Source organism: Conger conger, chromosome 5, assembly GCF_963514075.1.
Source record: "Conger conger chromosome 5, fConCon1.1, whole genome shotgun sequence".
NCBI lineage: Eukaryota > Metazoa > Chordata > Actinopteri > Anguilliformes > Congridae > Conger > Conger conger.
The window spans coordinates 30,959,335-30,974,814 of NC_083764.1; the positions used below are offsets into that span (position 1 = coordinate 30,959,335).

At 39.0% G+C, this 15,480-nt stretch overlaps 1 protein-coding gene across 11 annotated transcripts in view; it reads right to left on the bottom strand.

The window, feature by feature from the left end:
* lpin1a (lipin 1a) overlaps window positions 1-15,480 on the bottom strand; it is an 87,395-nt gene that overhangs the window by 69,667 nt on the left and 2,248 nt on the right. For 5 of the 11 annotated variants that reach the window (XM_061244123.1, XM_061244126.1, XM_061244127.1 and 2 more), the window contains exon 2: window positions 164-364. The exons of 2 other annotated variants lie outside the window; for them this stretch is intronic. In XM_061244123.1, coding sequence (XP_061100107.1) covers window positions 164-355 — 192 coding nt within the window. In that variant the 5' untranslated portion in view covers window positions 356-364. Of the gene's footprint in view, window positions 1-163; window positions 365-9,915; window positions 10,717-12,423; window positions 12,552-15,480 lie in introns of those variants that run through there. 4 more of the 11 variants (XM_061244121.1, XM_061244122.1, XM_061244120.1 and 1 more) reach the window with 3 other exon arrangements.

Below are 15,480 nucleotides of genomic sequence, written 5' to 3' on the forward strand. Positions count from 1 at the left end.
AACCAGCATCCATCAGGGCTTTTAATTTCACCATATGTTGACTAGAACAATGCTGAATTGAAGTTAATTCAATAGAAAGGTTTATTGGAAAAAGCAACATTTACCCTCTGAACTCTTTCCTCACTCCTCTCCCCCTCTTCCACATCCTGGCTGTTGCCCTTACCACTTTTTCGCGTGACCTCAGCACACCCATCTTCCCAAAGCGCACATGGAAGGGGGAGCACTGGAGGGTCCCATCTGGCTGCCGCACCACAATGATGTCGATGCACCCCGACAAGGTGGCGGGGTTCAGGCCCCTGTACAGTTCCTTCACCTGCACAAACACCTGTCCTGCCAGCTGCCCCACGTAATTCATGGTCTGTGTCTGTGGGAGGCCAGGGAACATATGAGAGAATGTCTTCATGAAGCAGGCAGCAGGGCAGAGATTTAACTATGATAGGCCATTCAGTCCATAAATCATACTCTCGCACACACCATCACACTCTCTTGCATGCACCATTATACTCACTCACACACACCATCACACTCTCTTGCATGCACCATTATACTCACTCACACACACCATCATACTCTCTTGCATGCACCATCGTATTCTATCACACACCATCATACTCTCTTGCATGCACCATCGTACTCTATCACACACCATCATTCGCTCACATAAAATGTCATGAACACATATAAAATATCTTAAAGACAAACATGTTGTTTGTGTATGAATATGTGAGATTGACTGTGTGAGAGAAAATTATGGTATGTGTGCAAGAGAATAGTAGTATGTCTGCTAGAGATGAAAGACTGAAATGGAAGGCAGTTAAAATTCTCAGTTGCTGATTGCCTGTCCAGCCTTCTCACAGACAAGGCCTGACCCCTCTTAGCGGCACCTTATGCATTCAAATAGACAGGGAGCATCTAAATCAAACCCCAGCTAGTTCAAGAATAGCCAGATCACCATGATTTTTCTGATTATTTACCTCTTTCAGGTTCAGCTTTTGTTTGTTTGTTTGTTTTTCTGGAGAAGTGAGTAAAGGCCATGCAATATTATATTATAAGACTGACAGGCCTGTAGTTTCCTGCATCAGTATGGTCCTCTTTCTTATAGAATGTATGATAATTTCATATATGTGCAATAATTTCATGCTCTCTCTGATATACAATCAATGATATGAACAATTCCCAAATGTGCAATAATTTGAGGGGCCAGTAGTTTGTGGATTCCATTATTGGCTAGTTCGTTCTGTCAGGTCGCGGGACAGAGGAACTAAATGCAGACCCAGGATAAAGTTGAACAACAGCTTTTATTACAACAGGCAGAATAAAGAGTGTAATCCAAAAACAGTTAAGGTCCTAACCGGGTAATCAGTCCAAAAAACAAACAGAATACAGACGGTTAACGGGCTGTTGAAACAGAGGCTAGAACAGACCAGCTATGCCTATACACCAGGAAACAGAACTGACAAACTAGCAATGAAAAAACAAACAGGCAGGATTAAATATACTTACAAATGAACTAAACAATTAACAGGTGTGTGTGTGCTGGGGAACAGATTACGAAAGACAAGAAACAGCTGGGACAAGACAGGAAGGAAATACATGGAGTGGAGGGCGGAGACATGTAATGGGGAGAGATGGAAAACAAGGACAGGAATGAAAGCACAGAGAAAGGAAAAAAACAATAGGAAAAGGGGCACAGACGTGACACTCTCACCATATAAATTAAATATGCCCTCCCATTTTTCTTGGTGACGCTGTCAATCAATCACTCATATCAATGATTGACATATCTGCAAGGATTTTTATAACAAGGTCTCCCCTTTTGTTTCACTCTCAGCCTTTCTTCATAGCTTAAGGACATAAAAGAATCCTGCAAATCCTATCCAGGATGTTTTCACCTTCATGCTGACTCAGTAATTTTCATCAAATTCCAAAATCAAAATGAAATGAATGCAGCTGAATTCATTAGCTAATGGGCTAACATTAACGTTAGCAATCTGCTAGCTAGCTCAATTCTCTCGAGTCTGGTTTTTGGATTAAAAAATTCTAGAAACCACAATGAATAACAATCATTAAAAAAAATGTAATCAACTAGTTACAACAACATATACAACACAGACAATACCTCAACCATTAAAATTCAAACAATTGCTATAATAATCACCTTTACTCACTATCTCTCTCTCAATCTCAATTCTCAATGCAATACACGCAAGCCCTTTTCAAACCAAAAAATAAAATTGGCTCTGCAAGTGGTGACTGAGGGCAGCACAGATGGTGCAGTGGGTAGCACTGCCGCCTCACAGCAAGGAGGTCCTGGGTTCAAATCCCCGTCGGCTGGGGCCTCTCTGTGTGGAGTTTGCATGTTCTCCCCGTGCTTGCGTGGGTTTCCTCCGGGTACTCTGGTTTCCTCCCACAGTCCAAAGACATGCAGGTTAGGCTGATTGGAGAGTCTAAATTGCCTGTAGGTATGAGTGTATGAGTGTGTGAGTGAATGGTGTGTGTGCCCTGCGATGGTCTGGTGACCTGTCCAGGGTGTATTCCTGCCTTTCGCCCAATGCATGCTGGAATAGGCTCCAGCCCCCCTGCGACCCTGTTCAGGATAAGCAGGTTAGGATAATGAATGAATGAATGAAGTGCCGACTGAGTTGAACTGTGATGTTCAGATTGATAAGACTTTATGTCAATTATCATGTCGAGAACGACCACAAGAGCGCGCAGGATTAGAAGACATGCTTCACAGGTGGGCTTAAAAACGTCAGAAATCCACAAATATCCAATCAATGCGTTTTATGCCTTATAAGGTCATGCCTCATTGAAGTACATAGGCCTAGTGAAGCAAGAATGTGTTTGCTTCACGAGTAGGGGCACTGTTTTGCCGTAACAGACATGATTTTGACCAGAGGCATTTTTATTTTTGCTCCACAAAGGGAAGAGTCATTGTAATGATAATTTAACATTAAAGAAAGATGTTTTATGTGTGATATGCATTATTATTATTATTTTTTGGTGAAGCACTGCTTCACCTGCTGTCTGAGAGGAACCTCCTCTGTGCGAGTCTATGTTGCTAATTTCTAATCAATTCATGTGTCAATGACTCCTGGTCAGGCATCGGTTCCATGGTTTCTCAAATAGATGTTCTACTTTCTGGAACGGACCACAGCTGTAGTCTAGTGTTGTGTTTCCTCATAAGAGGATACAGTTTTTAAAAATGTACTCTATGGGCCTGCTTAGTCTAATCAACTGTAAGTCGCTTTGGATAAAAAGCATCAGCCAAATGACATGTCCCCCCTGCCCCCTGTCTAACCCCCCCCCCGCCCAAAAAAAAATAAAAAAATAAAAATGCACTTATGATGACAACTACGTTTAGAACAGCATTTCATGTGTATTTTGCTAGTTCTGCATGTGATGCTTTGACTTATGGTAGAACCTATGCACTTGTAAATCGCTTTGGATTAAAAGCGTCTGCCAAATGACTAAAATGTAAAATGTAAATGTACATGTAATGTAATGTAATTTATTCATGTGATTATCTAACCAGCCAATTGTATGGCAGCACTGCAATGAATATGGATGAAACGGGTCAGGAGATGGTTAATGTTCACATCAACCATCAGAATGGGGAGAAAATGTGATCTAAGTGACTTTGACCGTAGAATGATTGTTGATGGCAGACAGGGTGGTTTGAGTATCTCAGAAACTGCTGATCTCCTCACGCACACTAGTCTCTAGAGTTTCCAAAGAATGGTGCAAAAAACTAAAAAAATCCAGTGAGCCTTGTTAATGAGAGACATCACAGGAGAATGGCCAGACTGGTCAAAGCTGACAAGAAGGTGACAGTAACGCAAATAACCACACATTACAAGAGTGATATGCAGAAGAGCTTGTCTTAACACACAACAAATCATAACTCTAAGTGGATAGGCTACAGCAGTAGAAGTAAAAAATAAATAAATAAATCGAATAAATTCCTAATAAAGCTAACAAGCTATCCTCAATGATTGTGCAATTGATTTCCCCTTTTTTCTGAGCTTCAAAATGGCTTGCTTTTCTCCCAAAGACAGCTCTCTGGTCTTCATGTTGGTTTATCTTTTCTAACACAAATACAGTCTTCACAGGCAAAAGTCAAGGCTAAAACCAAGAGTAGACATTCAGAACTATTTATTGTGTAACCAATCAATCTAATAGGACAAGTCTGGGCAACAAGAAACACCTGTCAGTCAATACTGTTCCAATACTTTTGCTCACCTGAAAATTGGGTGGTCTATCAAAGGTGATATGTTGATATGATAAGTTGTTTAACAAATGCAGATAAAAATACCAGGAAATAAATTTCGGATCTGTCATCTTGTGTACATCCTTTGACCTCAAACTGAATTGTCTTCAGTGTATGGCAAAAACAAAGGAATTGACCTTGCTGTTCCAATACTTTTTGAGGGGACTGTATACTTTTTTCCTTGACTTATTTCCTTTAATTGATACATAGACATCAGTCATTAATTTTCTATGGCTGGTTGCTCACTGGTGCAAGATGCCCAATCCAGAGTGCTGCCATTGCTATTTTTGCATAATTTTGTTACCATTTGCAACCAACGCAGGCACAGTGGAGCAAAAGGGTGGAGTCAACGACTACAGTGAAATCCACCCAGACTGCTGTACATAGCAATTAGACATGCACACATGGAAAACTGGTGTGTTGTATTTTTATGTTTCCTTTATTCACACATCCATTTGCAGCTTTGTGCAGACTTGGGACACTGGACATTTCACATCCCCTGTGGATTGATATTATAATGATTTTATTTGTAAATAGGAGGACAAACCCTAACTTATGGCTGTGATTATCAGGAGCTGAATACCTCTAACCAACATATTCCAGAAACCGGCTTGTACCTCAGTACAATATCAGATATCTTCAGGGGTGCCTGTGATCTGTCCTTGAGATCCCTATTTTAGCATCTGAACAAATCCTGGCATCAACTGACCGTGCCGTTTGATTGGCGGAGCTGTACAGTTGCTGTAGCGTTCTAATGACTGGTCATCCCTGACAAGAATTAAGAAACAGGTCTAGGGTTTCTAGTGGGATTAGTGCAGCATTTAAGGGCACAATCCTTTACCATGAGGTTACAGGATAAATGCACTGGGCTGGTGTCACATGGATTTATCCTGTAACAAATGTAGTGAGTGTACTGAATATATTGCTCATTCTTTACCAGTGAGAGCTTTCCGATAAACTTTTTTTTGTTTGTTTGGAAAATCAAGTCATATTTCCTGTGTTTGTTTATTTGCATTGAGGGTTGGCCAAAACCATATGCCAGTATATGTAAAATGTATAAGGAAATTAAAACTGTAAAATTGTTCATCTTTTTTTATGATGAAAGGAACATTCATATCCCATATATGAATGCTATGTTTTATGTGTCTTCAGTAAGAAATGGGATTTATTTTGACTCATTATACAAATAATTTATAATGAGAGTCAGGTCCCACCCAAGCTTTGTCCAAAAAAAAAGAAATTGGTTTTAGAGGAGGGGGAATCTGGTGCCTGAGACCCCTCTCACACAGAAGCAACAACCTGGGAATATCCTGTGTTTGCTGTTGGTGTGAAAGGGTCAAACCAGGATATCCCGGTTTTGCAACATATTGCTTCACTATCTTTCTTTTCTAGTATTAGGCAGCTTGTATTTTTAATATAGGTATTATGTGCGATAACTGTCATTTCACAAATAATGATGTTAATAATCAGTTTTGTGCTTTATTGTAGGCTACAATGGTTAAGGTTAAGGCTCATTTTCATTTTTCAACTCTTAAATTGCAAATGATTAGTTCAGTTAAATACATCACATAACTTGCCATGTGATTCTTTAAATGCACGCTCCTTTGCAGCAATGCCCTATTAATGCCACCAACCACACCACCCCCACCCCCATACTGTGGGCAGAAACCTGAGTACCCGCAGGAAACCCACGCAGGCACATGGGGAAGAACATGTAAACTCCAATCCTGGACTCATTAGGAAATCTCCTCTTTCAAGAAAGCAACTTCTGGCACTGGATCCTATGCTACATTATCTAAGCAGAGGTAGGCTAGTGCTCCACATCCTGGGTGAAAGTAATGCTCCAATAGGTGGAGTTGGTGACTGTCAGGATGCTGGATTACTCAAACTGCAGCATATTAAAGTTTGTATTCAATTATAAAATAAGTACTCCAAATAAGTTCACTCAAAATAGTTGAGTATTTTCAAACTACTCAAAATGATTTTATCACTGCACAATCAAAAGAAAAACAAACTTACCTAAATTAAATGTAGGCTAATGTTTTCCAGTAATGCAGATAATGCAGACAATACCATATCATCTCTACACGTAGATATACCATATCATCCCTACACGTCAATCTGCCTGTAGAGAAACTCCTAACACCACTCCTTCCAGGCCCTTCTGGCATTGCCTCTCCAACAGCAAGCATTGCGACCTTGCTCCTAGGCCAACTGACCTCTGAAGCTCTCTTAAATAGGTACATGACACCTACCTGAATATAAATTATCTTATAAGTAGGAGTATAACCAAGGTTTATCCGCAATATTTCAATATAAATCAAATATGTATTATATATAAATAAAACACGTCATATGTGAACCAGTGCCAGGCAACAGGAAAAATAAAAAAAATACACAAGTGATGACTTTGGCCCATTACAGTCAGCAATTAGCAGATAGACCCATACATGCCACGATCAAGGCTTTGACAGCACAAAACAATGTCAGTCTGATTTCCCTATGCATCTCCGAACCATCCACCAGAACCTAGCAGCTTGGATTGCGGGCTTTCCCTGGGTCGTTGGAGTTATTGATGGCACACATTTGGCTATACATTTTAATCATGAGATGAGTATCAGGCAAGTCCTGTGACTTAGGTTATTAGTGGCTCTGAGATTCTCATTAGAAATTAAAATCTCCCTTTTTTGTGATGTAGAAAGTAGGCTATGTTGTATCATCTCAACTCACATTCATCTGGAGTTAATTTAGTGGAAGGGAAGGAGGAATCACTAGTTTGCAACTATTAATTATTTTGTTAGGCCTACATTCTTCCATTTTAATAATCTGCTTGAAGTCACTTACAATTTCTAGCTGGCTCCAGTTAGATTTTCACCTTGTTGCATTCATTATTATCTCAACATACCTAGTCATATTATAGTCTATGCTATAGCTCTTAACAAATAGTTGTGATATGATTAGCAGACATTCATTTGAAAACATGAATTTAAACATGGGTCAAAATCTATTTTATGTCTCTAAATTTTTTATATAAATTGAATGCAGGCACTAGCACATTGCTAATTTTTGCTGTTTAAAATAGTAAGGTGGGACAACATTTTGTGACAAGAACAGTACTAAATCATCTCCATTTAACTGTGGACTGATGAATATCTAAAATCTTTGAGGCTACTTTGTAACCCTTTCCAGCTTTACGCAAATGAACTATTCTTGATCGTAGGTCCTCTGAGATCTTTTTTTGTGAGGCATGGTTTACATCCACAGATGCTTCTTGTGGCAAAATTAAAATGTTTTCAGTGTTTTTAGTCAAAGTAGCTCTAACCCACAACTCCATTCTCATTTCATTGATTGGACTAGGTTTGCTAACTCCTGACTCCAATTACCTTTGTTCAAGCCTAAGGGGTCACATACTTTTTCCGACCTACACTGTGAACGTTTGAATGATATATTCAATATGGACAAGATAAATACAATAAGTTGTGCATCATTAATTAAAATAGATCATATTTGTTCAATATTGTAACTGACATGAAGATCAGATAAGACAAATTTGTACATGTAAATGCGAGGTAATTCAAAAGGGTTCACCTACTTTTTTCTGGCCACTGTACAGGGCTCAACAATATGGATTTCCCGAGAGTAGCATTGTAACATTGACTATTCAAGTAGTGCTCATTTTTTCCTGACAATACAGTGCCCTCTACAATGTTTGGGACAAAGACCCATTATGTCTTGATTTGCCTCTGATTTGTATAAGAATAAAGGCTGCACATAATAAACAACATGGTTAATGATCTATATTCTATGTTCAAACATTTGGAAAAACTACTTTTATTGCAGTACATTTACTCTCATGTTTCAATGTTTTTTATTTAGTAATCTATTTTTTTCTAACCACAGGTGCCAAAATGATTGGCACCCCTAAAAATTATTGTAAATAAAATCAAACAAAGTGAAATTGCCAATACAATTTTACTTGAATTTAGCTCATCCCAGTCTAAAGAAACTATATTGTGTCATTCCATCACTTCCTGTTTCACTGGAGTATAAAAATGAGGTATCAAGCATGGCAAAATTCCTATGTCAACTATCAGCATGCGAAAAGCCAAAGAACTGTCAATTCAGAAGATACAGATGTTGATTAACCAACACAAGTCTGGTAATGGGTACAAAAAAATACATATTTATTAAACATACCACATCAAACTATAAGGGCAATAATTAAAAGGCGTAATACATATGGAATAAGGAATGCAATCTCATCCCTTATTGGGCACAATAAACAAAACTCATTTTGCCAAACCTCACTGGATTATGACTGGAAGAGGGTGCTATAGTCAGATGAAACCAAAATTGAACATTCTGGCCATAAACACCATCAAGATGTTTGGCGGAAAAAGAGCAATACATACAAGGAGAGGCACCCATACCTGCTGTAAAATATTGAAGTGTGTCATTGATGTTTTGGAGATTTTTTGCTACCAGTGGTCCCTGGGGACTATTTAAGATCAATGCCACAATGAATTAAACAAAGTACCAGGAAATATTAGCATAAAATCTGGTTGCTTCTTCTAGGAAGCTGAGTACAGTAGATTGTTAAGCATGACAAAAACTCCAAACATACATCAAAATACACAGAAATGGTTTAGTAAAGTAACAACCATGTTCTGCAATGGCTATATCAGTCTCCAGACTTAAAAAAAACCTGTGGTTGGAACTGAAGAAGGTGGTCCCTAAGCACAAACCCAAGGATATCAATGATTCTGAAAAGTTGTGCATGAACGATTGGTAAAACATCCCTCCAAATGTGTTCTCAAATGTGTATCACAAATGATAGGAAAATAATCATGGCTGTCATCTTTGCCAGAGATATTTGCACAAAGTATTAAACCAGGAGTGCCAATAATTGTGGAACCTGTCTTTTGGGGAATTTTTATTTATTTAAATGTAAGACTTTGGTTGATTCCATTAAATCATTAATAGAGCACACTGCTTATGCATGTTGGAAAATAAAGCTTATATCAATACCTGTGACATTTTTTTACAGCACTTTTTGTGCATATTTATTTAGGGTGCCAATAATTCTGGAGCCCACTGTCAAATCCAAACAGAAATAGTTATGTGATAACAACGTCCATGTTCTGCAATGGCCATCTCAGTCCAGACTTAAATCCCATCAAAAGCCTGTGGTCTTAACTGGAGAGGGGGGTCAAAACCCAAATATATCAATGATTCTGAAAAGTTCTGCATGGGGAAATTGTGAAAATCATGGCTGTCATCTTTGCTAGGGGCGTTTGCACAAAGTATTAAGGCATGGGTGCCAATACTTGTGAAACATGTTTTTTGATGGAAATATTTTTTTATTTGAAATTGAAAATGATTCCACTGAATCATTAACAGAGCACACTACTTTACACGTGTTGGAAAATAAAGCATATATCAATAACTATATCTTTTTAGTTTACAGTATTTTCTGTGCATATTCATCAAAGATGCCATTAATTCAGGAGTCCGCTGTTCATATTATTTACGATTATGATTTCCATGTTACATATGGGTGACCAACACTTGCGCAGTTAGCTAGCTCGTTAGCAGCAAAATGCTCTTATAAATTATTGCATTTACACTGGCAATTAGCTACGTACCTCTTCACAGTCTTGTTGCAGTCCATATACTGAGACAGGGTGTTGCACGTTTTTCATTCAATTCCGAAACCAAAACATTGCGCGATATTAGCTGATAAAATAGCCAGTGTTTTACCATTGGGGTTGTACATTGTACGCAACCTAGCTTGACTGAATCTGGTATTTAAAGCCTGTTAAAATGCTTTCTACGGCACAGACTGCCCCACATCTCGTTTCAGCGCATGACATCACATGCAGTAAACGCCACCCAGCCACCCAATCAGAAGGCAGATGCAAATACGCAAAGATTCCACGAACAGAATACATTGAAAAACTTCCTATTTGAAATACAAATAGGCTACGACATATTAATATACTATTAATATTATATAGAACTTAATGGCAATGTTGCGGACTTTTTATTCGCTTGTTGTTTGGGAAGTGAGCATATAGGCTGTAGCTTCGAAACATGAGTACGGTGTAACCTGATTACCATCCATGTACAGAATTTGAAGAAAGATTTGGGTAGAATTCCACTGTGAGGTGACTGAACTGACGAATCACTGGTGACGTTCGATGTCTGCAGAGGACTTTCCATCACCCGTACACACCTCGAAATTACGTGTCAGTGTGCTGACTGAGGAGGTGGAGCTTTACAAATCTAGTAAATTAAAAGCATGAGGATAGAGATTTGGGCGAGAACACAAAATAACTAGTACATATTAAAAGTGCAAATATACACTCAGTGAGCACTTTATTAGGTATTTATTCGACTTTTTTTTATTTTTTACCTCTAGTGCCGTAGCCTACTTTATTCCATCCATCCATCCATCCATTATCTTAACCCGCTTATCCTGAACAGGGTCGCAGGGGGGCTGGAGCCTATCCCAGCATACATTGGGCGAAAGGCAGGAATACACCCTGGACAGGTCGCCAGTCCATCGCAGGGCACACACACCATTCACTCACACACTCATACCTAGGGCAATTTAGACTCTCCAAACAGCCTAACCTGCATGTCTTTGGACTGTGGGAGGAAACCGGAGTACCCGGAGGAAACCCACGCAAGCACGGGGAGAACATGCAAACTCCACACAGAGAGGCCCCGGCCGACGGGGATTCAAACCCAGGACCTCCTTGCTGTGAGGCGGCAGTGCTACCCACTGCACCATCCGTGCCGCCAGCCTACTTTATTACACCTACTTATTCATGCGATTATCTATTCAGCCAATTGTGTGGCAGCAGTTCAATGCATACAATCATGTAGATACGGGTCAGTAGTGGTTTGAGTATCTCTGCTCATCTCCTGGGATTTTCACGCACACTAGTCTCGAGAGTTTGAAGAATGGTGCAAAAACAAACAAAAAAAGAGTTATGATGTGTTCAGAGATGCTCTTCTGCATACCACTGTTGTAATGTGTGGTTATTTGTGGTTATTAATATGGGCGGCCTGTAGCGTAGTGGGACACGCAAGGTCGGTGGTTCTAATCCCGGTGTAACCACTATAAGATCTGCACAGCCGTTGGGCCCTTGAGCAAGGCCCTTAACCCTGCATTGCTCCAGGGGAGGATTGTCTCCTGCTTAGTCAAATCAACTGATTGTCTCCTGCTTCGTCAAATCAACTGTATGTCACTCTGAATAAGAGTGTCTACCAAATGCCAATAATGTAATATTTGCATTACTGTCAGCTTTGACCAGTCTGGTCATTCTCCTCTGACGTCTCTCATTAACAAGGTGTTTTTGTCTGCAAAACTGCTGCTCACTGGATTATTTTCGGATTTTTAATTTTCCCTTTTTCTTCCAATTTTTCGACCCAGAACGCAGAACTACTTTATATTTGTTATTTGGATTACTCACCCTAATGCTTTCTAACGAACCTGCATCACATTTAAAATGGAACTTTATTTCAAAATTAGGTTAAGCAGAGACATGTTAGCCCTGTTAGCGAGTACAATTACAGGTTTATCTACAGCAATTGACTTTGGGTTGGATTTTAAGAGGCAAACGAACATGAAAACTATTTCCAAAAGTATGATATCGGAATATACACAGACCAAAAGCACTATGATGTCTGCTGTACCACTAAACTTCAACCCACACACACTAAACAAATTGTCCTTTGATATTGATGTATCCTACAGTAATGTATACACACAACAGCCAGATAAATACCCCAAGGATAAGAAAATAAACATAGTTTTACAGCGATATAGCCCATGCTTGTGGTGAAAGCATTGCAATTACGCAACAATAAGAAGTAGTTCAAGATTAGATTTGCTTAGGTATAGTCCCAGCAAATATATAGTTTCGAAAATGGCGTTCAACATTAATCAAAACAGTCATAGCTTCATAACCAGGTGGGATATTTGGTTCCATAAATATGTCTGTATCAAATAATTAGCAAAACGTTATATTTCTACCAAACCGGAAATATATCTTCTTAATATATATATTCTTCTTTATAAATGGAAATAAAAGCATCTTCTGCCAAGACTGAAATTTCTCAAATAAGCTGTTATTTTCAACTACCTCAAGGAGCTGTAAAGAAACCACTTTTTCCAAGATTTTTGATAGAAAGGGTAATTTGGAGATCAGTCTGTAATTGTTCTTGTCCGGTGCATCAAGGTTAGGGTGGACACTCGCAGTCTTAAAATGATCTGGAACACAGGAAGAAGACAAGGAGCTATTTAAAATGGAGGTTGGGGCCTATTATCAAAATAATCCTTTGAAAAAGAGGCTGGAAGAGGGTTTCATATGGGAAATTAGGATGAGGGTCATAGACTGCATTATAGGACGCAGATGCTGAGATCTTGGATCTAATGTTAAAAGTGTACGATGCAGTATTTCTCGATTCTGTGTTTGTATACATAAAACATCTACATCCCATTCTCAACCCGCCACTCTATTGCAGACGATCCTGTGTCATTATAGCAATGAGCCAAGGAACCGCGGTCTAATATGATTTGTAAAACATCAGCTTTAGTTGTCGCTTTCCGCACAGGCCATTTAGCTAGCAATTTAACTAACATTACGCATGTTTGTATTTAGTTAGCTAACTTGGACTAAACTTTGCTAGTGGTGACGCTAGCTACTGCTGCTAACACCAGTGGATTTCAGTCTGTTCTAACTCTTAGCCTGCCTGCACAAATCTGTAACATAAGCACGCATCATAAATGCATCAATTAATTTGCTTTTATTTTTATCAGACATCTCAAGTGTTCTGAAAGTCCAGAGCCTGCCCAGCAGTCTGTTGCACCAGTATAATGTAAGTTCAAACGTAGGCGAGTTTGAACGTAAATTCAGTTACGCCATAAGTTAATGTAAACCGGTTGCACCAACTGATTTAGCCAAGTGCAGTAGAGTTAAGATACAACTTAAAATTTACACCTACTCCCTACTAGGTGTAAAGTAATTCCTAACACAGCCACTGACATAGTGCATCAATTTGAAAGACTGGGGAACTAGTTGGAGGAGAAATTGGAGGAGGGTGGTATAAGCTAGTATCAAATATTTTTCATCCAGAAACATTTTTATTTACTAAGACTGGAAAAATGCTTTGTTTTAATAATGAATGTAATAAGTCCAAAGTTGGTGAATCTACCAATCTCCCATTTCTTACACCATTGTTCTGTAGAAATGTGTTCTGTCTATACTAACCACATATGGCAACATCAATATGTAAGTAATGTCTGGCAAGAAATGGGTAAGAGCGAGTGCTACAGTAGTAATTTGGGCACCCCTGGTCAAAAAGCCTTACAATTAATATTGAATTGAATAGAAGTGAATCTTTAAATAGTACAACATTAAACATAACACATTTCTTCAAATTTTAATGGTTACTTTTTATTTAAATTTTTCATACGGGTTTCAAAATGGTAAAAAAAAGGAATATGGAACTGTGAAAAAGTTTGGGAACCCTGTCAGTTAGTACTTTGTAACTCCTCCTCGGGCAATTATAACAGCTTATAAACGCTTCCTGTAGCCAGCTTTCAAGAGTCTTTCAATTCTCGCTTTTGGAATTTTTCCCCATTCTTCCTGGCAGAACATCTAGCTCAGAAATATTCTTCAGCCTCCTTGCATGTACGGCATGTTTGAGATCTCTTCACAGATTTCCAATGATATTCAAGTCTGGGGCCATTCCAAAACCTTCATCTGTCTTTCCTGGAGGTACCTGGTTGATTTTGAGGTATGCATTGGATCATCGTCTTGCTGGAATACCCATCCTCTCTTCAACTTCAATATCTGGACTGACCTGACTGAACATTAGCCTTGAGAAATTCTTGATATTTAGTGGAATCCATTCTTCCTTCCACTCGCACAATATTTCCTGTGTCCCCATCTCCAAACTTCACAGGTGGCAAGGTCTTCTTCTCTAGAAAGGCTTCACCCTTTTTTCTTCAAACATACCTTTTTGGTGGTGGCCAAAAAGTTCAATTTTGGGTTTGTCAGTCCAAAGCACATTGTTACAAAAGGCTTCAGGCTTCTCAGTGTTTTCATTTTCATACTTCAGACACTTAATTTTGTGTTGAGGTTGTTCTTTCTTTCTTTCTCTTTTTTGCAGCCCTTTTGCAGTGATGTGTTATAATTATGTTTCTGACTGTGGAAATAGGTATTTTCAAACATTGAGAGAAGTTTTTGTAGTCTTCTCCTTCTTGGTGGAAATGAACCATCTTCATTCTAAAAGTTCTTGGACAACTGTTTTGAGTAACCCATGGTTGTTAACACCAGATATAACAGCCACTGCAGTTGGATACTTTAGAAGGCATGGGGTTACTTCAGAATAATAAGTTCAGCCCTGGAATTATTCACCTGACTCATTGAAGCCCTAACGAGTAAATCACCCGGGTCTGGGCTTTAGTAATCTTTTAAAAATTCACAGTGAATAATCCAAAAAGGTTTCCAAACTTTTGGCCCTTTTCCTTTCTTTATTATTTATAAACAGTAAAATATGAAGATAAAAAGCAGTCTCATGTTTAACCATAACATGTACCATTTAGAGTCCAGGTTTCCTTTCGATCACATACAGATTCATTGTAATAGACTCATTCGTTATGCAGCCCAGATGTGTGTCTACTTAATCAGTCGGCATGGTCCTCGGATTGCCCTGCCTCCTTCCCACAGAACTGAGCCCAACATGCCATGGTTACATTAAAAGATATTGTGGCTGATGCATTTACAATGGGAGGGGGCATGTGGGAACACAGCATTTCCAACATGCCCTGGCTGTGCAAGTTGTACTTCTGCATGGCTCATAGTCTCTGCCTGCTAGTGACACAAAACTATACTGCCTTATAACCCACAAGACAGTGATTTAAATGACATATATCTGTGGCATTCACACATCATCAATTAATTGAAAAACTCTTTGGTGAAAAAATACTGTGCTAATAACTCTTGATGAAGTTTTCAAATCGTCCTGCCACTCAAATATGACAAGTGGGTTGCTATAATACATACACAGTGAAAACAAACCTATCATTCTTGCACAAATGCAACTATGCAAAATCCCAATGTTTAAACATGCCTAGTGTTAGTTTGTGCCCAGGTCTCCCCTACTTCCCTCAGAGCATTTGTGCCTGGTTATGA